This window comes from Pseudonaja textilis, chromosome 4, assembly GCF_049901715.1.
Source record: "Pseudonaja textilis isolate UNSWEBS1 chromosome 4, rPseTex1.2, whole genome shotgun sequence".
NCBI classification, from domain to species: domain Eukaryota; kingdom Metazoa; phylum Chordata; class Lepidosauria; order Squamata; family Elapidae; genus Pseudonaja; species Pseudonaja textilis.
In genome coordinates this window covers 82,906,237-82,931,938 of record NC_141993.1, presented here as the reverse complement: position 1 = coordinate 82,931,938, position 25,702 = coordinate 82,906,237, and the positions used below count along the sequence as shown (strand labels likewise).

Sequence of the window (25,702 nt, the reverse complement as noted above, 5' to 3'; positions counted from 1 at the left end):
ACCACGAAGTACCAAAGACAGGGTATTTGCCCAGCTGATCTCACAGAGTGGGTACACTCCAGATCCCATTGATGAAATAGTGTTATTCATCTATTGGTAGCCATTAATTATGCTTTTACTGTATTGGTACCTGTTTCTGGAATGAGGAGCCGTCTCAAATCCAAATGGATCCAACCTAATGGCATTCTGGAAGGCCCTGAAAACCTGGCTAGTGGGGGAAATCAAAATTGAGAGAGGAGGATGGGGTAGGTCGGAGGAGGATGAGTATACAGTGACCTCCAGATTTCTTGGACTACAATTCCCCCTATCCCAGCCAGAATAGCTTTTAATGTCTGTATTTCCTTTCTTTTCTTCCTTCTATCCTTTTCAAATTATTATTTAGATGTGAACCTGTGGTGGAAGGGTATTTTTTTCTCACATTCTGGGAGATTTTTCATGACAATATCAACATAAAGTAAAAATGTTTTTGAGTACGATGGTGCTCTTGATTAGTTTTGGGTTGTTGTTTTTTTGCAACCATAGATTAACCCAGCTCTCCTTCTGCATTTTGAGGAAGGCGTTTTATGTTTGTATACTGGTTTGTTCTGTTATTTTCTTACTGACTTGCAATCTTCCCTAATTTTATTTAAAAAGAGGAAAAGAAAACGTAGTTAAAACATAGATTGTTGAAAAAGAATGCATGTGGTTGTATGATTTACTCAAAAGGTCTTTTCTCAGAGATATTAATTGATAAATCTCTTTGGAAAAGTTTTTGTAAAATCTGAATTCATGTCGCAGCAACACTGAGCAGCTGGCTTGCCAAGATCTAAGATTCAGAGGGTGTTTGCAAAAACCAGTGCCACCTTGTTTAGATATTAAAAGCAACAAGATTCTTTCCAAATTACTTTTGAAGCCCCACAGAACTGGCTGCTTATTGTCTTCTTTTGGATGTTTGTTTGTAATTCCCTGGCATTTCCTGGTGGTCTCGTATCTTGGATTCGCCTTAACCTACAGACCTGTCGTCCCCAGCTCAGCCAAAACCGACCATTGCCTGCCACCTGTTGAGCCCAAGCACTACAATTCCCATCAACCTCGACAACCCCAGCGGTGAGTGACAGCGGCTGCAACCAGCCAAGAGGCTGGGAAGGGAGGAGGGAGGAAAGCGCGCGAGCCAGCCCGGGTGTGGTGTGGTGTGGCGGGGAAAACGGACGGACCGGAACTCGAAGCTCCGCGCGCGGCGGTTGCCGAGGCAACGCATTCTGGCTGTTGCTAAGGCAACCAACGGCGGCCCGGCAGCCGCAACGGCCAAATTGAGACGGGGGCGCCATGAGTAATGAAGGTCGTGGAGGCGATGGCGGGAGCGGGAGCGGCGTCCCCGTCATCGGTTCTGCCGCTTTGGTGCTGGCCGAACTCGACTGGGACGATGGGTTCGCCATTCCCGTGGCTAACGAAGAAAACAAGTCGCTGGAGGAAGAGGCAAGGGGCGGGAGGGGGCGGGGTGGCACTCAAGGCACGCTTTATTTCGTTGCAGGGTCCGGCAGTGGAGGGCTGCAGACCAAGGAAGAGCAAACAACAACAACAACAATCTGGCTCCTCTCAAGATGACTAAGGCGATGAGGCAGAGTCCGCCTTCCTCATTTATATTTTTGCCCGAGAACGAGGGTATTATCTGTCCCTTGTGTATCTCCAGGGAAGTTGTGTGGCTGTTAGTTTGCCCAAACAAATTTGCCTGAGCTAAACTACTGCAGCAACATTTCTTCCTTGTAACTCGGGATATCCATTGAGAGGAAGAGATACCCGCTCCTTATTGCCCCTTGCTTTGCTTTCCCCTTATTAGCTCCTCTGGGGTGCTCTCCTTCCAACCAGCTCAACATTATTATGTAATCAATAATCATCAGTACGGGGCAGAAGAAGCACAGTTGCCTGGTGCATGCATTTGTGATAAATGGTAATAATCTGCACATTGAGAAAAATTCCAGCTGTGAATTACAAAAGGCAATGCTGCTGTTCGGATGTGCACATGTACTACCCAGGCACATGAACTACCCAGGCACATGATGATATGCTAGGTTCTTGGGGAAGAACTTTATGCACAGGAAGGCTAAGATCAGCTTACAGAGCAGCTAGCTATATAATAATAATTATTATATAGCGAACAACTTGAAATCAATCACAGCTTACACATTGTTGGCTATATAAATAATAATAATAACAACAACAACAACAATACAATGTGTTGCCCCATCTTGATAGGACTCATGGTGGAAGGCTCCCTCACTTTCCATTTTACTAATCCAGACTCAGGTGGCAAATCTGACTTTTCCCTGGTTTGACATAAAAACAACTGGGGCTCAGTGTATTGATTCAAAACATGGCCCATTTTGCTTAATTCTATGCATATATGTGTCTATGTCCACATGTATACCTGTCCAGGTGTATTTTTATTTATTAAAAATATATGGCATCTACAGATATTATAGAATCACTGATATACAAATTTGGTTTGAATAAAATATGTATATATGTATATATGTGTATATATATATGTGTGTGTGTGTGTTTATAATATGATATATATGATACATATCATCATACTATATATCATATATAATGACAATACAGCATAAGAGATAATATTTTAAACAAAGATAAAACCATAATACAATCACCTTAAGATGGAGCCATAGAATTGCAATGGGATAGATGTTATTACAGATTAGCAGAGTTGGAAGGGACCTTGTAGTTCTTCTAGTCCAACCCCCTGCCCAAGCAGGAAACTCTACACCTTTTCTGACAAATGGCAGTCCAATCTCTTCTTGAATTATAATTCGATATCTAAGGAAGCTAACAATCTAACTTCTGGTGTGATTGCGGTAAGATCATCCTAGGTGCCTTTCCTAAGGCCACATTCTTGAACTATCTGGGTGTATATCTACAGGTTGTATATAGTCCAGTAAAATGGCATGGTTAATACCATGGGGAGTGTGTCTAAATAAAATGACTGCTTAGGGTATAGATTTAGATTTCCCAGGAGTAAGCTTTTTCAGTGGCAGCCCTTTGAGGTAGGAACTTCATTCTAACCGAGATACACTCTTTATTGTCCTACTTATAGGCACTTTATAGACCTTTTCCTCAGACCTTTTAATGATCTGTTAATTCTGTTGTGATATTTTTAAAATTTTACTACTAGTTTCACTATACATTTTAACATTCTATCTTACATTTTTACACAATGTAGGGATATATGTTTTTATTAATGTTATTAAACCTCCAATTTGAATTGTTTGAATTTGGTTGAGAATTTTTTTTTAAAAAAAAGCACAGTGTGGGAAAAATATTAATTTTCTTCCAAATAATTCCTGCAGAGGTTTATCTTTGCAGAACAAGCATATTTCCACTCCACCAGTCCTGTTGTTTGTGTGCTTCCATTTTCTGATATTTTGTAACAAGAAATATATTGATCTTTGTTTTACAGTTGCAAAGGTTGCAAAAAGAAAAGGCAAATTTGCAAAATCAGTTGTCTGACTATGAAGACCGTATCACAGCAATGTCCTCACACTTGAAAAATGTCAAGCAGGAGTTTGATTTGACGCAAGTAAGTGGTTATAGATTTTGATCACCTGCACTATAAAGGATAATTTTATATGCATTTATTCTATTGTTAGCCTAAGATTTTTGCTGTAAGTATTATTCATTGATCCAACTTTCTGTCATGGGATTTGGCAACATATATAAAGATCTGAAGCAATTTCTCCCCCAAATAATGAGCAGATATAGATCTGTTTAATTTCAGTAAGTTTATTGCATTGCCCAACTTAATGAGCAGTTGTTACTACATGATATTTTAGTACATGCAATATGATTCAAGGCAAATATGCTAAATTGGTGTATGAAGTTGTAATCTTATGCATAACTATTTGAAATCAGTCATGAAATGATAGTGACTTAACCCTTTTAAAATGGAGTTTTACTATCCCAAATCTATAGGAGTTATACTTTTCTCCCTTTATAAAGGCACTTGTTATGTCTTTATTTTTTATATTTATATAAATATATTTAAATACTGGAAATATTCCCTTATTTGTATTTATAAAATCTATAGATTCATTTCTGCTTCATATTATTTATCTGTAAAGTTTATGAACAGAGGCATAATAATAGTATATTTTTTATATGTATAATTAAATTTTAAATATTTATAAGATGATAGCCCATAAAACAAAAAGGAGCTTAGTTACATATTGGATTTAGTATGTTAGTTCTAGATAGATAACACCTGGGTGAATTTATATGGGAAAGGAATGTTGCTATTTGGCAATATGTTTATTTATTAAATTTATATGCTGCCCAACCTCCCTATAAGGTGACTCTAGGCAGCTTACAGGTCGTAAAAGATAAATACTAAAGCAATTAAAATATTAAAAGTATGCAAATTAGAAAATTTTATTTCTATATGCAGATAAAAAAACACATGCTAATTCATAAATCCATTAAAATCATTAAAATGTTCACTTGAGTCTTGCTTCTTAGCTGTAAACTTATATGAATATAAATAATCCTATATTTCTTCCGTTCTGGGCTACAGAATGCTACAACAATGGATTGAAAATTGCATCTCAATTTTTTGTGTTCCAAGAATTGAAAGTGATCTGAGAGAGTCAGTGTTCATTTCTTCTTATAGAAGATGCATATATTTATATAAATACCAATTAAGGGGATTATTACAATTAAACAACAACATTCCTTGGATATTTTGTTTTAAATTTTACATCCTTTTTAAAAAATTTCTAATACCTAAACAAGAGACTGAAACTTTAAAAGTGGTTTACAGATTATAATTGCTCACTAAACTCGCAAAGTAATGAATAACCTTGTTTTTTAAGGGTCTTTTCAGAGCGAGGCAGAATGAAATAGAAACTGAGCAACATTTTAAAGCTGTTGCAGAGAGAGAAGTGGGCCGCTTGAAGATTGAGATTCAAAAGCTGGAAAATGATTTGGTTTCACTAAGAGAGAAGAAAAATAGTCAGGAGGTACGTTTCAAATAGTTCATTATGCACCTGAAAAATACTTTGTGAAAGACTATTTTTTTCAACTCTTATTCTTCACCTGTGTTGCTGCAAAGAAAACAATACAACAGTGCATTTATTAGTGTTTTTGGAGCAGTCATTCCAGTGTGTACCTCTGGTTCAATAGAAGATAGAAAACTGACTCATAACTTTCTCTTGGTCTAGTAGTTGATTGGTCTCATTTTAATTGTCCATATGTTATCTGTTCTTTTTTAATTGGAGATACCAGGAATTGAATTTGGAAGCTAGTGCAAAATATATTTTATATCACGGAGGCAAAGGCAGGATTCAAATTCTTACCCAACGGGATGCCTCTTGAGTGAACTACATATCCCCACCTAGTGTGGAGAATCATGGGGTTTGTAGTCTTAACATGTCTAGAAGGTTCCAGTCTGGGGAAGCTGGATTTAAATATTTTTTTCTTATTGCTTTCCCAATTCTAAGTTTTTTCTCAGGAAAGTGACCTCAGTTATATCTGATTAATCCATAGAAATCCTTCTTTGTATCAGTATTTAATCTTTCATTTTAAAAGGATAAAATAAATTTGGGAGTTCTAGAAATTCTAGTAAACTTTGGAATATTCTAGATCGTGTCAATCGAAGCGTGTGATAGGGAATGGCAAGTTCAGGGGACCCAGAAGAACAAAACATTCTAGAGTTCCACAGTGTTTCCAAAAAGAATGTGTTGCATTTTAAGTACTTTACTTACGTTGTTATGTATGCCTTTCATTTTGTTTTAACATCAGAGTTAAATACTGAAAAATAAATTATTCACACACTGTACATTCATATTTAATAAACCAAAATTAATTATTTATATGACATGTAAATGTGGCTGTGTTCAGACTAAGTTATCTAAGTTTTTGAATTATTTGGTGACAGAGAAATGTAAGAGACGTCTTTAATTCTGCCATTGTGTAAGCTGAAGTTTTTTTTAACCAGATACCATACATAAATTTGTAACAGTAATAATAACAGGCTTATTGATTTAATAACAATATGAATATTCCCTTTGCCTTATATAATATATATTTTTCTTTTTACCATCAACATTAGAATAATGTTTTCAAGCTGAGTCAGAAACTGGAAGCCTTACGGTGCCAAATGAACTGGGACCAACAAGCTTTAGAGGCTTGGTTGGAAGAGTCTGCTCATAAAGATAATGATGCACTTACAATCCAGAAATATGCACAGCAAGACGATGGAAAATTAAGAGTACGTATGTTATATTGCACATAAAATTATAAAATATGCCATTCTAATTTTATTTTGATGGAAAATCTCTCAATGCTCTACAGTAGCTTCAGGTTGGATAGGAAAGAGGCAGAGTATCAAATTAGCTAGGGCATGGGAGATGTGTGGATATCTACAAACATCTTTTTTTTTTCATTTGTTTTACCATTGAACCATTTTGAAAACCTGTTTTTTTCTAATCGGGAAGAAAATAGCAGATTCTTTTTTCTTCTTTTTGCATTTCAAGAAAAATAATTGGAAGGATTGCTGGACTAGCCAGTGTGATCTAACTGTTAAATTGCTGGTTGAAAAAGTGGGTAAACTCAGATCCTAATCTACTCAATCTTTGGATCACAGGGCTTTTGTTACAGGGAAATAAGATCACCTACTCTAGAGGTTACCCCTGAGCTTTGAACTACCCTCACCTTACTGATGTTTGGAAGGGCCCTGGAGTTATTTTTTTGAAGCCTTCTTTTCCTTTGGATCCCTCTAGGCTAGTTATCTGTGCCATTTTGTGATGGTTTTTTTTCTTTGGTTTGTTTTAAATGTCTTACTTTGTAAACTGTCGGTATCACTGTTTCTTTGAGATTTCTTGAACCCATAGGATTCTGTAATGGTCTTTTGAACAATATAGCAGTTGGTAATGCTTAGCAGTTCCTAGCAGTATTTTATTTTTGGAGTTACTATTTAAAAGAATAAGCTTGATTATTCTTTATTTTCAGAAATTGAGTCTACAAATCGAGATACTGACAGTTAATTGTAATAATAAACGCAGGATTCTTGACAATGAACTTACAGAAACCTTAGCTGCACAGGTTTGTTCACAAACACATTTAGAAAATTAATGTTATTGTAACATTTTAAGATTTGCTTATAAGCAACATATTTTGCTAACTGATACCATTCTCTTTCAGATCGAATTGGACAAAACAGCCGATGACTTTCGCAGAGTTCACCAAGAAAGACAAGACCTTATCCGACAGTGGGAAAACACTATAGAACAAATGCAGAAACGGGATCAAGAAATAGATAGCTGTGCCTTGGTAATTTTTTTTTCTTGGATTTTGTTTCTGATTGGGGAATATCATCTGACCTAATGAGCCTTCCTATATGTATATGCATATGTGTATAATTTTTGATAACTGCTTTCTTTTGTGACAGAACTTGTTCTATAGTGCACATTTGGTGAGATCACCAGAAAACAGACTTTAGTTAGAATGTTTGAGGTTATTTGGTTTATTGCCAATTCATTCATTCACATTCTGTTGATAGCTTTTAGCACAGGCAAGAAGGGCAATCCGTGTGAAGGAAAGTGTGCTTAAAGACAAAGTCCAATTTTTGGCGAATGAGAGTGGGAACAACATAGAGTTTGAGAAGAGAATTTCCATTGCTGATCGACAAGCTGCCAAACTGAGATTAGAATACCAGACAGAGGAAAATAATAGAGAGGCACTTCAAAATGAGGTAAGTGAAACATAAATTGATATATATGAATAACAGTCTTCATTATCTTTTAAGTCAGAGTCTATGTGTAAACATTTCATTAGTACTGATTGTGATTACAGTGACATCTTCTCTTAGAATTAGGAATAAGAATAGAATTTCAATAAAATTAATGTAAGGATTGTTTGCTTATTTCACATTCACACAAAAGCTTTGGATGACAATGCTGCTGAAGGCATAGATACATGGTAAAATTAAAGAAAATATTTTATGTTACCAAAATATTATTTTTTCCAGCATCAAATTATTAAACTGCAAAATTGTTTAAATAGTTTTTAAAATAAAATATCTGAATTTTGCAAAAGGGCAAATAACATTGTTCTTTCTGAACAACACAAATGTTCCTTATAACTTCACTTCTTCAATTGTTTAGTTGGATACACTAAAAGCTATTGTGGATGGGACAGCTTCTGAATTAGAATCGATGAGAACCCTTGTAGCCAACCTTAAGAAAGACATCCAGGACAAAACTTTAAGGTATGCATTAATTAAATACTTTAAAAAATCCTGAAATAGATCTTGAACAATGCTGCGCTAGGAAGTTGCCCTCTACTAAATGAGCAATTTTTTTTGCTTCCTCATTTATAAAGCTAACTATCTGGCTATATGCTTTAAACTTCTTAAATTTATGAGGTAGCTTAACAGCTACAGTCACATAACACTTAATTTGACTATTAAATTAGTCCATTTTGGCATTAACACAGAATATTTAACCATAAAATATATAACAAGCTGAATTTGCATAGCACAATAAACTAAATCTGACTAATTTAGCCTGCTGTATTATATTCATGCACCATTTCATTTTAACTGGCTTAGTTAAATGTTGAGCAGCACATAGCTCAGTGGTTAAGATGTCAGCTGGAAAGACGGCATCCCAGGTTTGAGTCCTGGGTGCCACACAATGAGGTGAGCTCCTGTCCTCGCCCCAGTTCCAGCCATCCTAATTCAAAAGTATGCAAATGTGAATAGATAAGTACCATTTCGGTGGGAAGATAATAGCACTCCATGACTTCATGACACAGAAATGTCTTTGGACATCGCTGGCTCAATAGCCTTGAAACAGATATGAGCAATCCTCCCCCCCGTTATATTTGGCAATGATTAGCGGAATAAAATCTGCAAGGACTCCTTTTTTTTTTTTAGTAAAAGGTAGTGTACAAATCTTGCCAATATTTGAACTAAATGGAAATCTAAAAGATAGATACATAGCTAGTTAGGATGGCTTCAGATGAGTTTTGATTGGGCATTTACCTTATCTCATTCACAGATTTTTACTAGCATTAGACAACATCTTCTGACATAAATTTCTATGCTTTCCTTCCATATTCCATCTCTTCTTTTTCCATTAAGGAGAGCTAGATTTATTACATTTGTTAATAAAAATTATAATATTAGTAGCCCTTTTTGCAGGGCAAAATGTCTGCTTCAAAATTCAGTGTAGTATGGATCAACCACATAATATAAAGGCCTTTGAGTTGGATTGATGTAATTTTGACTGCTGATTTTAACTAGATGCTATCTCTTTTCAGATGACTGTTTTTTTAATTAGCTGTCTTGAATATTCTGGGAATGGAGAGGTGGTAATAAATTGAAATTAATAATATTATCTAATTCCTCTTCCCAGAGTCAGTATTAGTATGGCTTGTAGACACAAGGAGATTTCCGTTAGATTTCTTTTAATAAAAGATTTTTAGTGCATTATAAAATGGAATAGTATGTTTTCATATCACTTTGTCATTAAAAATTATTTTTAAAATGTTCAATATTTGTCTTGCACCTAATAAGCAGAACACATTTCAGTTTTAAGTGATTTTTAATAATTATATGCATAATTTTAATTTTAATTTCTGTACAGTACTCAGACATTTATATGTAATAACACTTTTTCACTTAGGCTAAACTTAATTAGGGACCAGAATGAAACTCTTGCAAATAAATTGAAATTTGTGACATACCAAGCATTAAGTGAAGAAGAAAAAGCATGCAAAATGGAGGAACTATTAAAAGAGAAAGAAAAAACTATGAAGGTAAAAATACCCTTTCAAAGATTCCTTCAGTCTGTTTTGTTATTTTTTTTTAAGTCTGCAAAATACTATTTAAAATAATTGTTTTCAGTTGATTTGGCCAAGATATGGAAACCAGAAGCTCCAGATATTGCAGGTTACGTAGGCAGATGAAGTGGATAGGTTTTGCTATCTGTTAATACTATCATGTGACATGTAGGATGTTCTAATAATATTTTTATAGGAATTACTTTAAGTGGTACTTTAGAATGTAGAATGTGCTTTAAGCCCTAACCTGCAGACATGTAAAATTTATTTAATGTGCATTAGCTATTTACAGTTAATCCTTGACTTGCTATAGTTTGTTTAGTGACTGTTTGAAATTACAACGCATTTTAAAAAGTCACATATGACCGTTTTCCACACTTATGACTGTTGCAGCATCCCCATGATCACATGATCAAAATTCAGATGCTGGACAACTGGTTCATAGTTATGACAGTTGCAGTGTCATGAGGTTGTGTGATCACCTTTTGCGACCTTCTGACAAGCAAAGTCAATGGGGAAGCCAGATTCACTTCACAACCCTGCTCCTAAATTAATAACTGAAATGTGGCAAGAAAGGTCATAAAATGAAATGTGGCAAGAAAGGTCATAAAATGTGGCAAAATTCACTTAACAAATGTCTCACAGATCTCATTTGTGATCGTAAGTCAAGGAACTACCTGTACAGATCCTTAATTTTTAAAAATGAAATTCCTAAAACCATTTATATGGTGCAAGTCAATTCAGCGTATTTTGCTTGTGTGTGTGTGTGTGTGTGTGTGTGTGTGTGTGTGTATAATATTTGCAAGTAATATAGTCAAACCTCTGGGTATGGGTGATTGATAACCTAAGGTAATGCAACATAATAATTCCAGTTTAATAAAAATGAAGCATTCTTGTCTTTTTTTTAGCTGGAACATAGCTTTTTATCAGAATTAATTACACATATTATTTGCCACACCTACTAATATAATATGAAAAAAAGAAGCTTGAAGATTATAAAGATATCAATTTGTTTCTTTTCTTAAGAAGTGGTTTGCAAATTAGGTGATGTTTGGCCTACGTTGTTGCCCTTCAAGAAAATGAAGCAACCAGAAAGTAGGAAGAGTTAGGCTAAAGGGATATGGCTCATCTGAAATAGGAAAGGAAAGGAAAATGTTAATGAAAGAGATCAGGAATTAATAGAGCAGAACAGCTCCATACTGTAAAAGAGCATAAAATTTGGCCAAGCTACTGAAATAGCCTAAGCAAAACTTTGTTTGATTCACGTCTGTCTTAATCTTTACAACTCCAAATTTAGAAAAAGAATGTATCAAATATGTATACACATTGATGTATTGTAATTCTAATAATATTAGGAGAAAGAAACACAGGCATTACAACTGAGAGATGCACATTTCAAGAAAACAAAGGAGTTGCAAACACTTCAGGAAAATGAAAAGAGCATCACCTCTTTAATTGAAGGACGTGGTGGCCTGAAAAAAAATCTTAAGAACCGATTACGGCGGCTGGATATACAAGCCCTTAGCCAGCAAGAACTCATGTATAACCAGGTACGATTATGTGTATATCTGTAGATATATGAATTTCATTTAATCTTATAGCAAGATGGCAGTAAATCACAAACAATATGCATTAGTGAAGAAAGAAAAAAACTAATAGCACTTCAAAACCCATTAAGCCTTTCAGTTTTTGTTTTCCTAATTAATCCAACTGGTTTATAACTGATAGAATCCAAGGAGATCATGCCCAAAAGGATACTGGAAAGATTAGGAAACAGGATTTTAAAAAAAGTTTAGATAAGGTCATGATAGTGACCTTTCATTCTCTAATTATAAACCTTTTGTCTGTGGCAAATGTCACCAGCAGGATATTCTGGAGGAGAGATTATTTAATCAGTCCCTTATTTATATGTATCCTCTGTGGAATCAATTGTGCAACTTTTCATGTCTGTAAAATAAATCTAGAGTAAGATTGTATGTGAAACTGTGAAATAATAAATGTAGTATTCTACTATTTCAGTTGTAAAATTCTATTTACCTGAAATAAAGTTTAATTGGTATCAGTGGTGCCATTTATAACTAGGAAACAATTTGCTTGAAATAGAATTCCATTTAATTTGAAATGAATATGTTTTAAATTGGGTTGTGCAATCCACAAATCAGCTTTTGTAATCACTTCTCTTGCAGAGAAGTTACACATATAATTCTCATAACAAATAATGAGAATTGGATATATCCATTTTTTCTGTTCTTTCAAAAATTGGCCTTGACTGCTTCAAATTATTTTTAAAGGAATGTATCCAAGTCTTGCTATTATTTTATGTATAAATCATGTGCACCACTTTGAAATCACTGGTGGTCCTTGGGTTACAAGCACTCATTTATCAACTGTTCAAACTTGTCACAGTACTGAATGAGCAGGACTCATGACAGTCCTAGGATTTTTTGCTGCTTTATCATGTCTTGTGGTCACATAATGGCAATTTCCAAAGTTCCCTCTCTGCCATGTGACCATGTTGCTTAGAATGGCAATTCCAGCAGTCCGAGCTGCCATCATGAAGTGAGGATTGTGCAGGTCATAAAGCGAGACTTCATGTGACTGCAACTTCTGACTGGCCTGTGGGAAGTTGCAGGCACATGAGGTCCTCATTTAATGACCTTCATAATCTTCGCTTAATGATGGCAACCGAGCTTGACAGAATTGCCATGCTTAATGACATGGTAATGTGATGTCATCACTTAGCAACAGCAATTCCAGTCTCAATTGCCATCGTAACCTGAGGACGACCTACTCAGCTAGAAGCCTCCCTATTTAGGAATGCTTCATTTTATTTTTAGGCGGTTAATCACCAGGGATTTTTCTGCTAATTTCTTTCTTGCTTGAAATCTTTGAATAGGATTTTTACATACAGCAAGTGGAGAGACGGCTGTCACGTTTGAAGGGGGAACTTAACACAGACGAGAGGCAAATTTTAGAAGGCAAACTTGCTGAACTAATAAAAATAATGGACGAAAAGAAACAGGCATTCAATACTTTACAGTCACAGGAGAAGAAACTTCAGGTAATGTGATTTTTTTCCCCATGAGAAGATGCTTTGTGGCATTGCAATAATATTTAAAAGAATTGTTCATCATCTACATTAATCCTGTTTTCCCGGAAAATGCCACAAATGCCACTAAAATGTTTGGAATGAAAATGAATTCATATACTAATAAAACTCTTGTATATCTGTTTGATAGTTTGTAACTTTCAATTGGGTGAAAAACTGCAACACGGGGAAAAGATTTCTCAATAAATGGGCTAACTTACAGAACGCTGGGACCCCATTATTCCCAAGGGAATGAAATTTGGAAAGATTTTTTGCCATTGCCACTGAGCTGTGGTGGCGCAGTGATTAGAATGCAGTACTGCAGGGCTGTAAAGCACTGTGAAGCAGTATATAAGTCTAAGGCTACTCCTATTGCCATTTTTGTGCTGTTGCTGTTCATTGCCGTTACTGCGTTGTTGCAGTCAACTGTGGTCACATGATCCTGATTGTCAACATTCCCTGACAGCTTCTCAGAAACATAGGAGGAACCTAGGAGGTATTGCTATGATTGTCAATGTTCCTGTCATTTTCCTTTGCTTGTGGAAGGTTTATAGGGAGAAAGTCAGTGGAGCATCTTCCACAGATCCCTCTGAGATCACACCATGACATGCATTGCCTTGCTCACCCCAAGCAGCAACCACTTCCTACTTTCTGGGAGGGGGAGGGAAGGAGAAAGGATGGGAGGGGACGAGGGAGGAGCAAGGAGGGAGGGGAGGGAAAGGGGAAGGAAAGGAAATGACAGAGAGGAAGGAGCAAGAAGGGAGGGAGGGAGGGAGGAAAGAAGGAAAAGGAGGAGGGAGGGAGAGAGGAGCAAGGAAGGAACAGAAGGAGGAGAGAGGGAAGGTAGGAAAGAATAGGGCTGGAGGAAGGAAGAGAAGAATGAGAAAAGGAAAGAAGGAAGGGAAGGAGGAAATGAAAGAAGGAAAAAGGAGGAAGCAAGGAAGGGAAAGGGAAGGGGGAAGAATGGGAGGGAAGGAAGAAAGGAAGATTCCAATATTCCAATGTTAGTTAAAGAATTATCTAAAATGATAACACATGCGTTGTCTTGTGTAACCTAACAAAAAATAGTAAGATGAGATATTGGAAAGTATGCCTCCTAACATGAATGACTTTTGTTTAATGTATCCCTGATTTAAACTAAAAGGAGTTTTTGTATTTGTTTTTTTCCAGAGTGAAATCCATTTTAGCAAATTGGCCATAGATAAAACTGGAGAAGAAATGGTTGGTTTGAATACTAGACTGGATGAGATAAACCTTTTCACAGATAAATCGGACAAATTATTAAAAAAAGCCAGAGCAGAAAAGCAGGTGCGATTATTATTTTTCAAATGCTACGTTTAAATGTTTTGAAAAAAGTGCTTAATACATAACAACTTCACTGTCTGAAATGAGTGTTTTGCAGGGGTGGGATTCAAATTTTTTAACAACTGGTTCTGTGGGCATGGCTTAGTTGGTGGGCATAGCCAACTCAACATCACTCACATCAAGGCATGCATCTCCTCACCTAGCCTCTCATGACTGTGGGGATGCTGCAACAGTCGTAAGTGTGAAAAATGATCTTAAGTCACTTTTTTCAGTGCCATTGTAACATTGAATGGTCACTCCACACAAGCAAAGTACCAGCAAAGGAGGGGAAAAAACTCCAGAGAAGTTCCAGAGACAGGAAGTCTAGTCCTGCCAAGAATGTAATAAGGGTTAACAGAGAGGCAGTTTCTGTAAGCAACACCAGAATGTTTCCTTCCTGCCTTCCTTACAGGATTAGGCCAGTAATTTCTTCTAACAACCGGTTCTCCGAACTGCTTAGAATGTTAACAACCGGTTCTAGCAAACTGGTAGAATCCCACCCCTAGTGTTTTGGCTAGTTCTGTCAGACTAATTGGTATATTTCTGCGTCACACTTAGCTTCTTCAATGCTTTCAAAACAAAAATCATGTTTTTCTAAGCCTGGGCATCTGAGGGGAGTCAGGTTGAGCAAATGACAACGTGTGTGTTGTGATGTCATCACCCGAAGGCTGTGACTTGCACCTGACTCATGATGCCTATGTTCTTTCTGTTCTCTCAATGGAAGGATCTGATGATTGAAGACAACCTCTTAAAGCTGGAACTGAAACGGGTAAGAGATTTGCTGTACAATAAGGCAGAGAAAGTGCTCTCCCTTGAGAAACGGAAACAGCAGTTAAAAACAGCAATGGAGGAGAGAATGGCCGATATCAAAGTTCATAAGGAAATGATTGAGACTCAGACACGACTCATTGAGCAAGAGCGTCAGACTCTGAGGTAAATCACTCCACGAAGCTGAGAACCAGTGTCTGCTTTCAAGAGAGTATGTAGTATTCAGAGACTCTGTAAGAATTGCCCAGGTCATGTATTCCGCCTTTGAGCATCTCCTAATGACTAACATCTCAACAGCCTCTTAACCTGCATGGAAGAACAACTTGTCCATCTCTTAGTGGTTAGAGAATACTCAGCCTGTTTTCCACCCCATCGATAGTTTAGTGAACACAAGTATTCATAGTTTCAGAACAACCGATAGTACGCTTTATTTTCTTACTGCATTATTCCACGTTTTCCTTGAAGAAGCTGCAAAACCTCTCATTTAATATCTCTGGGGTGTCGTATCACCTTAGCCTTAGTTTCTTGCTGTGATTTAGCGAACAGGTCATAGAAGCCTGATTAACATAACGTGCTAAGTCCAAAGCATAGAAGTTGGGTAAAACACAAAGCTAAATCTAACACTCAATGTTGAACTCAGCTACTGTTTTAGTTAAAGGTCTGCTGAGAGTGGATTTAACTTAGGATTTGCTTGCTCTTCATCTGCAAACTTTGAAATTACATTTATTCATCTTTTTATAAAACATTCTTGCGGTCCCTCAGATTTCCTTTATCTGACACTAAAATGCAAGAAGTACGGGTAGCCCTTGACTTACGAACACAATTGAGCCCCAAGTTTATGCTGCCTAGTGAGAATTCTCTAAAGTGACTTTTGCCCCATGTTACAATTTTCCTTGCTGTGGCTGGTAAGGAAATCACTGAAGTTATTAAGTTAGTAGTAGCATGTTTGTGAAATGAATCTGGCTTGCCCATTGATTTTCCTTGTCAGAAGGCCACAGAAGGGGAATCACATGACCCTGGGACCCTGCAACCCATCATAAATATGGTCCAGTGGTCTGGCATCCGAATGTAAATCATGGTGACCATGGGAATGCTGCAATGGTCATAAGTGTGGACAAAGGTCATAAGTCACTTTTTTCAGTGCCGTTGAAACTTCGAATGGTCACTAAATGAACTTGTAAGTCGAAGACTACCTGTAGGGCAGAAGCAGATGCTTAACTCTCAAAATTCTCTCCTGCAGAATTGTCTTAAATGTCTTAACAGAAAAGAATCTAAAACACTTGGCAGTAAATTACCAGTCACAAGTTAGGGTCTAGAAAGTCCTGCTTTCTCCAACTTTAAATAACAAGAAACAAGACTCTGTGTGCAGCGGGTGGTTAAACCCAACTGGGAAATGAACAACTCAGCCAGCTGATCTGGCAGCCTTTTCCCCACCCTCCTCCTCCATCTACAACCCACGCAATAGGAAATTAGAGTGATTTAGTATGACTGGAGCCTACACTTTCGCCAAAGAGGCAGACTCTGTGTTTTTCCGTTGATAATTACATTTCTAATTGGCACTTGCATATAATTTGATTTGAGGTTGTTTCCTGCTGTTGCTCACTCTCTTCTAGCAGTGGCAATATTAAGATATAATCAGCAGGGGGCAGTTTTTGCAGCTGTAGGACTGAAATGCCAACCTTTAAATATTTGGGTAAGATTCACTAGATAGTTACTCCCCATGATGCAGGGATCTGCAGTGTAATACCGTTTTGCCTTCCTTGAAAAAGTAGAATTGGGAGCGCACCTTAATTATTGCTGTATCACTCACTCTCTTTTGGGTTAATCAGCTGTCTTATTGGAAGCAAAAACTTCCTCAGAGTTGCTTTTTATAAAGTTTGGGACTCACTTGTGAAAAAGCAGTATATATTGTGTCTTGTCCCTCCATGTTACATGTTGGTCTTGTTGAACTATCAAATAATATTTTGATTATTTCCTCTAATAACATGATTAAAGACTATTATGTGTTTCCAGTTGCCCTTCTCTAATTTGTTTTACTGGCTTCCATGTTTTAGCCAGAGTTTAAGAACCCAGAAGATCAAATAAAAAGAGGGATCAATACAAAGATTTTAAAAGATTTGATTGAAACGATTTTAGTTACATGCTTCACAGCTAACCATGTTCTCTCTTTTACAAAAACAAAAGGGGAAAGACAGACCTAGTTTAAGGAAAATCATCTCATGTTTGAGAGCCATGAGAACTGTGTAGCCTCAGTTGATGCAGTTTGTAAGTTCCTAAATAAAAGTAAAACACTTTTTTTTCCTGTCAAACATCTGAGTTGCCTTATTTTTCTATTTCTCCTTTAATTAGTTCAGAATTTCATGAGCGACTGAGTAAAATTGAGAAACTGAAAAGCAGATATGAAATTGTTACCATTGTCATGATGCCTCCAGAAGGAGAAGAAGAGAAAACTCAGGCTTATTATGTTATAAAGGTAAACTTCTTACTTGGATTTGATATGATAGCTTGAAAACCCTGGGTTTTTTTTAGAAATTATAACATTTTTAGAAATAGTTGGGAAATTATTGGGATGTGGACTATAAACATGAAATAAAGAGATGCTACTTAAGAGAAAGATTGACATGTTGGGATAAAATTAAAGTGAAGAATTATCTTTCTGACAACAAAAATAAGTAGGAGGAACTCCATGGTTTATCCCAGTTATACAAATATGATTGTAAAATATGACTGACCATCAAGAAGGGTGAGCAAAGTGAAATAATAATAAAGAGAAATTAAATCCTTGAATTCTGCTGCTAGAGCAAATCTTTGAGAATACTTTGAACTGCACGAAGAACAGATAATTTAGTGTAAAATGAAAGCAAGACACTATATAGTGGAAAGATTAACTAAAACTTAAATATGTTGTATACATAATATGAAGGCCAGGGTCATTGTAAAAGTCTCTGACACTTGGAAAAATGAAGGCACTTGAAAAAGATGCCAAAGAAGATAAGGAGATTAGGATGCTGTCACTGAAGTCACGAAGCACAAACTTAGAACTTAGAGCATTTACTCACAGAATAACTTCAGCTTTTCTTTTTAATGTGAATGTTTACATTATTTCAAGGCTGCACAGGAGAAGGAAGACCTTCAGCGTGAAGGAGATACCTTGGATGCAAAGATCCAAAAAGCTGAGAAAGAATGTATAGCCCTAGAAAATACTCTGCATGTACTTAATAACTGTAACAGCCAATACAGGAACTCATTCAAGCAAGTTGTAGAGAAAAGTAAGTACATTTTATGGCTTTATGTGCAAGCTGTAAGAGCAAAAAAGGATGAGAAGGAGCTGCATTGAGTATGGTACATGTGTTTGTAAATAAAACAGCCTTTCTACTAAACCCTTGGGGATGAGAAAAAAAATCCAGATAGGACAGTATTGTGATAGTATTGTGGTGGTGAAGATAGCCATGGGCATTCTGGGAATCCTGACTTGCTGGATAACTTTGGCAAATCATTATTAAAAGTATAACTTATCTCCTAGTGCTGCTATGTGGATATGTCTGGAGTAGATGAAATAAGGCAGGCTATAAATTGGATAAAGATACATACTGTACACACATATGTGTAAAATACTTGTAACTACAAATGATGTTTTTGGTATAGAAATTGTGCTTCCCTTTCCAGTGCAATTGAATTTATAATTTTCAGGACTGAGTAACTCTATTTGCCTTCCTTCCCCACCCCCCACCCCCCTTCCCTCCTAACTGCAACATGTATTTGGATGGAATCTTCATCACATATAACAGAATAACAGAGTTGGAAGGGACCTTGGAGGTCTCCAATCCAACCCCCTGCTCAGGCAGGAGACCCTACATCATTTTAGACAAATGGTTGTCCAGTCCTTCCTTAAAATCCTCCAGTGTTGGAGCACTCACAATTTCTGAAGGCAAGTTGTTCCACTGGTTGATCGTTCTTACTGTCAGGGAATTTCTCCTTAGTTCTATGTTGCTTCTCTCTTTGACTAGCTTCCATCCATTGCTTTGAAAAATAGGTTGTCCCCCGTCTTCTTTGTGGCAGCCCCTCCAATATTGGAACACTGCTATCGTATCACCCCTGTTCTTTCTTTTCTTTAAACTAGACACACTTAATTCCTGCAAGTGTTATTCCTATGTTTTAGTCTTCAGCCCCCCCCCTCCCCAAATCATCTTTGTCACTCTCATCTGCATTTTTCCAGAGTCGCAATGTTTTTTTTATATATAATATAGCATAAGAGGTTTTGTTGACTTGGCAGCGCTAGGCATAGATGACCCATACCTTTGACGTCTACAATATACAGTTGCCAAGAGAACAATCTCACACGTATTTGGTCATCTATACTAGTTCCCCTGTCTTAGTCTAGCTAAAATGTTAGTTGTTACTTATAAAATATACGGATATAATATAACTAGCACTGATGATGTTACCCAATTGGATAATAAAACATCTGGAAGAAAACAAGCAAACCCAGAAAGCGCCAGGGACCCCGCATTGCAACCCTGAGCTACAAATATTCTCCTTTAAAGTCTACACAGTGCAATCACTTGAAAACAGCCAGAAAGGAACATGCTGGGTAAATCACAACTGCAGGGAAAGGAGTTGCTGATTGCAAAGTTTTCAGAAGTATTTAACTTAATATATGGCCCATCAAACTCCTATTAAGAAAGAGCCTTGTAAAAACATGATAGCTGGGAACTGAAATACAAATGGCTTTTGGCCAAATAGCCTTTTCTTTTGATTTGATAAGCATTTTTTCATATTATGAAGTATTACTAAAAAAATAAAATGAAAATTTATTTACAGCAAAGGACAGTGAATTCTGCACTTAGAATGAGACAAAAAGTGTTCAATTAAAACACACAGTCTTCCCTATTCATAGCGCACCAATACTACAGTAGGACTTCAGAATAACGTTCTGGAAAGCTATTTTCTTTTAGCTTTTGCTCCCTCTGCTGGCTCTATTATTTATGATTATGCATTGTTATAATTAATATATAAGATTTCTTGAAAGAATGTAAGCATAAAAAAGAAAACAATTTTTTTTTAGGAAAAAAATGGAAGTTTATCTAAACGCTCTTGAGCTAACTAAATGATAATCAAGCAGTGGCTCAAATGTCTTCAAAATCCCACTGACATTTAATTAATTGCATATATATCATCCAAGTTTGTGTAACGTATCCCATATTGGAAATGTTATTTCAGGCTAGCTGTATCCATTTCATTGTGTTAGAAAATAGACTAAGTAGTCTCCACATAGTGTCTACAATATCCAGTAATACTTCATAGGTGATGAGTTTAAAGAAAAAACAAAACTGGAAGAAGAAAAGAGAGCTACTGATGAGAAACATCGATATAAGCGAAGGCAGATCAAGGAGCTTCAAGAGGATATTCAGGTAAAGAGGTGACTGGATTCTTCAGATCCAGATTTATTTTTCCTTAGAACACGCTATTTGTATCTGTCTACATTCTCACACACCTTTGTACGTTATGATACCATACAAACATGACAGTGATGGGCTTGTGTCACAGAAGGGCTGTTTTTCAACATTCCTACAGGTGGTTTTAGATCTGTATCATGCCTGGTGCAATTAAGCCCAAAATCAGTGTGCAGTTTTAGGTGGACATTTAGTAGTAGTAATTGCAGGAATAGTAATAGCACTTAGACTTATATACCACTTTACAGTGGTTTACAGCCCTCTCTAAGCGGTTTTACAGAGTCAGCATATTTGCCCCCGCAACAATCTGGGTCCTCAATTTTCAGACCTTGGAAGGATGGAAGGCTTAGTCAACCTTGAGCCTGTTGAGACTGCTAAATTCCCATTGACTGCCAAGGTGGCGCAATGGTTAGAGTGTAGTACTGCAGCAGAAGTAGCCTGCAGTACTGCACTCTAACCACTGCACCACCTTGGCTCATGCCATGGAAATGGGTTGTTAGGAAATATGACAGTAAACTGCAGTCTCAAATGTGTAAAGATGATATATTTCTCTCACACCAGAACTGGCTAAATACTGTTACTCATATGCATCTTATATTTTATACATTTTTATTCCTAAATAGATATAAGCAGTCCTTGATTTTACTACCATAATGGGGCCCAAAATTTCTGTTGCTAAGTAAGACATTTGTTAAGCGAGTTTTGTTTCCAATTTATGACCTTTTCTGCCACAGTTGTTAAGTGAATCATTGCAGTTGTTAATAACATGGTTGTTAAGTGATTCTGGCTTCCCTATTGACTTCGCTTGTCAGAAGGTCGCAAAAGGGGATCACATGACTCCAGAACATTGCAACCGTCATAAATATGAGTCAGTTGTCAAGCACCTGAATTTAGATCATATGATTGTGATTGTAACTATGAAAATGGTCATAAGTCACTTTTTTCAGTGCTGCTATAACTTCGAACAGTCACTAAATAAACTGTGGTAACTGACCCTTTTATTGACCTAGTCCAACAAAAGGAACTTTTCAAAGTTGATATATGAAGAAAGCAATTTTTTTAGTTTCAGCTAAAAATAATAAAAATAGGTTGTTTTTATTATTTGTTTCTGGGTTATATCTTTTAGAGAGAGGTGATAATGCATATTCAAGCTATTGTGTATATTTATTCATATTTATTTTATGTTGATTGTTGATTGGATTGTTTCAAAGAAATTTCTAAAGAGAGTTATATATACATTTGTTTTTCTAGACTATGCAAAATAATTTTGACTCTCTTGTGAAAAAAGAGGTCCTTCTCCAGGAAAAAAAAAAAGATAAACATGCAAATGTTTTGAAATTAATCAGAGAAATAGATGATCAGAAGCCCAGAATAGAAAGAGTCTCAAAACAGGTTAGTTTAAACTACTATAATATATTCAGTTTAATTTAGAACTCAATAAAATCATAGTTGGGGTAAACATGATTGGTTGTAGCTAAAATAAAACATTTTAATATAAATATGAACTGGTAATATTCTGCTTTAAATCTTTTTCTTTTTTTTTTGCATGTCTAAAAAGGTTTCCCGATTAACCCGAGAAATTCGAGCACTACGGGACACTCAGTCACAAATCCCAGAAGAAAAAGACATTGAACTTCGTGCGCTGAAGGACTTCAGCAAATACGTAGATAAAATGCTGCTTGATATTTCAGAAGCACATCCAGAATTACATAAAGTCTTCCAACAATACTTTGGACAGGTATCACTTTAGTTGTTTTAATCAATCTTAATTCAGTGCAAAAATGCATATGCTGCTCCCTTAGTAACAGTGTGCAAATATCACACTGGATCATTTTTAATCAGTGTCTCTAACAGTAGACTTACATGCCACATCACAGGGCTTTACATCCTTCTCTAAGCAGTTTACAGAGTCAGCATATTGTCCCCCACAATCTCGGAAGGATAGAAGGCTGAGTCAATGGCAATAGCACTTAGACTTATATAGCACTTCAAGCACTTCATTGCTTTATATCCCTCTCTAAGCTGTTTACAACACTGAGCTTGTCGATCAGAAAGGTCAGTGGTTCGAATCTCTAGCACCGTGTAAACAGAGTGAGCTCCCGTTACTTGTCCCAGCTTCTGCCAACCTAGCAGTTCGAAAGCGTGTAAAAATGCAAGTAGAACAATAGGGACCACTTTGATAGGAAGGTAACTTCAACATATTTATAGGGCATCAGATTGGGGAATGCTGATTCATCAAAGCAAAGAGATTCTCTTTTACAATAATTGCAAGCTTGCCCTATCATCAATATCTGATAGGCCTCTAATTCTGATTGGTAACAAATCAACATGAAACCATATTCATTTTAATTTTAATTTAGCCTAGCAAAGATGAAGCAACCTTTAGTAGAATCGGTAGAAATGAAGATAAGAATAGTAGAGAAGCTCGAATAACTCAGTACTTTGCTAAGCTATGCAGCCATTTTAATTAGCACCATAAAATAAAGGTAGTGTTTTTATTCCTATAGATTTATAGCAGACTTCATCAAACCTGTTTATTTGTTGGTAGGCTTCCTTACATCTTCCTACAGCTTCTGCTTCTCACTTCAGTGTTCGAAGTGTTCATGGCTCAGCTTCCATTGGGTGAGTGATACCATTGAGTCCAATAACGTAGCCATGAATGTGCTTAGAGACAGGGGGTTATAAAGAAGTTGCCCATGACTTGTTTGTTACACAATGAAATATAGGGTCAAGTCCATCAATCGAGAGTTAACTGTGGAATGCAAATTCTAAATTGGCCAGTAAATGCTGCAAACAAAGCAAATATAATTTATATGAAATAAATGGCACCTGCTGGGATGATTCCCATCATGAGAATATAGCAGTTGTAAGTTACAGTTTCTTAATAAGGGAGGAAAGGGAGAAGGATTTACATTCGACATTACAAGTATTCAGATTTCAGAAGTCCAGTAAGACTGAGTGATACTGTAGAAATAAAAGAGCTCAGAAAGCAGGAGGGTTCCTTTAGGAAAAAATTGAACATTTCACTATACAGGAAGTCCTCAACTTACAGCCATTTGTTAGTGACTGATGTTACAATGACATTGAAAAACGTGATTGATTGCCAGTCTTCACACTTAACGACTATTGCAGCAACCCTATTTCTAGCAGCAATGAGGACCTTGGCCAAAATATATGCCAGGGCTTCTAGAAAACCTTCTGAAACCACACTGGGTCAAATAGGTCAGATAATTGTGAAGATCAGGGGTCCCCAACCACCGGGCCCCGGACCGGTACCGATCCGTGGATCATTTTGTACCCGGCCGCCTATTTTGCTTGGGCGCTGCCATCTTGTTTCGACGGCGCTTGAGAAAGTGCTTCCGGTTGAGCTTGTCGGCCATCGGTTGGAAAGCGGCGTTTGGGTGCTGAAGGAATCCTCGCGCCTTAGTTTTGTTGAAGGGGGGGGCAGCTTCGAACGAAGAGCTGTCCCAATGGCAGTGGAGTCTCGTGTTATTCAGGAGGAGATTAAGAAAGAGCCCATCGACTGCGAGAAGGTACAAAGGAGGAGTTGAAGGTGGCGGGGAGAAACGGGGGACGGATGGCTGGCCGGTCGCTTGGCTTGCCTTGCCTTGGTTGTGCGTGCTGATGCTGGTACCGGTCCGTGGATCATTTTGTACATTTTGTACCGGGCCGTGGTACAAAAAAGGTTGGGGGCCACTGGTGAAGAGTATGAGGGAAAGGTTGAAACTTGAAATAGCTACTTCCTGATCATGTTTCTCTCTATCTATTGCAAATGAGTTTAAATCTCCAAGAACAGATAAAGTGTATCTTAGAAAAGTGAAGGAATGCAAATAATCCCATCTTTAAAAATGGGGGAGAATCTAGGCACTAGCATTGACATTGAACTCTAAATGTGTTGAAAACAGTGAAATAATTACCAGACTTGTTGACTGGTTTTATCCCCACAGAATTTAATGTCAGAGTTCAGAAACATTCCCTTACATTTTGTAAAAATGGGGATAGTTTGGGCCTAAACTAGGTTTCATTGGCAATTAAATAAATTTAAAACTGCTTCCCATTAATATGTTATTTGACAAGGCATTCTTTATGGTGATAAGAACATGGCGTTTTATTTTGTATTTCACTTGCATGATTTTTGAGTAATGTAATTGTTTCCTTGTTCTCTAGGTCCTCTAAGAGCTCACATTCCGGTCAACCACATACCAAAGTTGTATCTCTGACTTTGGACCCCAGTCCTGAACCTCCAAGTCCTGCTTCTCGTCCTTCTAGCCAGAGTAGCGCTACCACATCCTCTCGTAGCAAAAGCCCATATTAGGGTTTGTTTTTTTCTGTTGCAGTCAAAGTTTTTAAGAATTCAGAGTTATCTGCTAAGCTACAGCATGTTTGACTACACAACTAAAATTAATTTATGTTCGTGGATTAATTACTTTCACTTGGAATAAATGTTTTAGGATGAACTGAGTTTTATTTTTATAGCAAAACCTAAGCCTTAATAATAAAAAATTGGTAACAATCTGTAAAAAGTCACAATCTTACCACTCCTCCATAAGTCATTTATCATATTTAGAAATGTCTATTTAACTCTTTTTCAGTCCTCTCACTTGAATTTGAACTAGAGCACTCCTACATTTCGGTTGTTGCTAAACTACAAATCCCACAATCCCCAGCTGCTGCTAGGACTTCTCCAGGATCATCTAAAGCAGGGGTGTCCAACCTTGGCAACTTTAAGACTTGTGGACTTCAACTCCCAGAATTCCTCAGCCAGCTGGCTGAGGAATTCTGGGAGTTGAAGTCCACAAGTCTTAAAGTTGCCAAGGTTGGACACCCCTGATCTAAAGGGTCACCAGTCTCTTTCAGCGTTATCCAAGAGCCAATAAGCACCAGCTCTATGTGCATTTTATCTTATGAAGGGAAGAACAAACCAAGAAAATGTACCATATTTCTCACATTATAAGATGCACTTTTTTCCCAACGAAAAGTGGGTGGAAATATCCATGTGTCTTATGGAGTGAATGTTGCCGAAGCCCCGCCCACCTGCCAGCCCCTCCCCTCCTTCCCCTTTCCTAAAAGGCGTGGGTACGGCGTCTGGCCCACGGCCCTGTCCTTAGAGGTTGCCAGTAGTAACCCCACATGCCAACTTGACTCCTTGTCTTTTCTATCAGTGAATACCCGTTGGGAAAAAAACTGAGATGTACAGGAACGAAGCAACACATAC

The 25,702-nt window shown here is 37.0% G+C and overlaps 1 protein-coding gene across 1 annotated transcript; it reads left to right on the top strand.

Annotated features, from left to right (window-relative positions):
• The first annotated feature begins 1,157 nt into the window (after positions 1–1,157).
• Positions 1,158–24,944, top strand: CCDC39 (coiled-coil domain 39 molecular ruler complex subunit). The gene is made up of 20 exons (XM_087933514.1): positions 1,158–1,455; positions 3,455–3,574; positions 4,863–5,009; positions 6,101–6,259; positions 7,000–7,092; positions 7,192–7,320; positions 7,550–7,741; positions 8,154–8,257; positions 9,678–9,810; positions 11,190–11,384; positions 12,731–12,895; positions 14,093–14,230; positions 14,991–15,199; positions 17,384–17,507; positions 18,144–18,303; positions 20,339–20,445; positions 21,739–21,879; positions 22,046–22,225; positions 23,036–23,109; positions 24,655–24,944. The coding sequence occupies exons 1-20, from the start codon at positions 1,306–1,308 to the stop codon at positions 24,800–24,802; spliced, it is 2,868 nt and encodes a 955-aa protein (XP_087789640.1). The 5' UTR covers positions 1,158–1,305; the 3' UTR covers positions 24,803–24,944.
• Positions 24,945–25,702: the final 758 nt, after the last annotated feature.

Coding starts and splice junctions, on each gene's coding strand:
- CCDC39 (XM_087933514.1), top strand. CDS start 1,306: ATGAGTAATGAAGGTCGTGGAGGCGATGGCGGGAGCGGGAGCGGCGTC. Junction 8,258..9,677: donor ATCCAGGACAAAACTTTAAG/GTATGCATTAAT, acceptor TTTTTCACTTAG/GCTAAACTTAATTAGGGACC. Junction 9,811..11,189: donor AGAAAGAAAAAACTATGAAG/GTAAAAATACCC, acceptor TAATAATATTAG/GAGAAAGAAACACAGGCATT.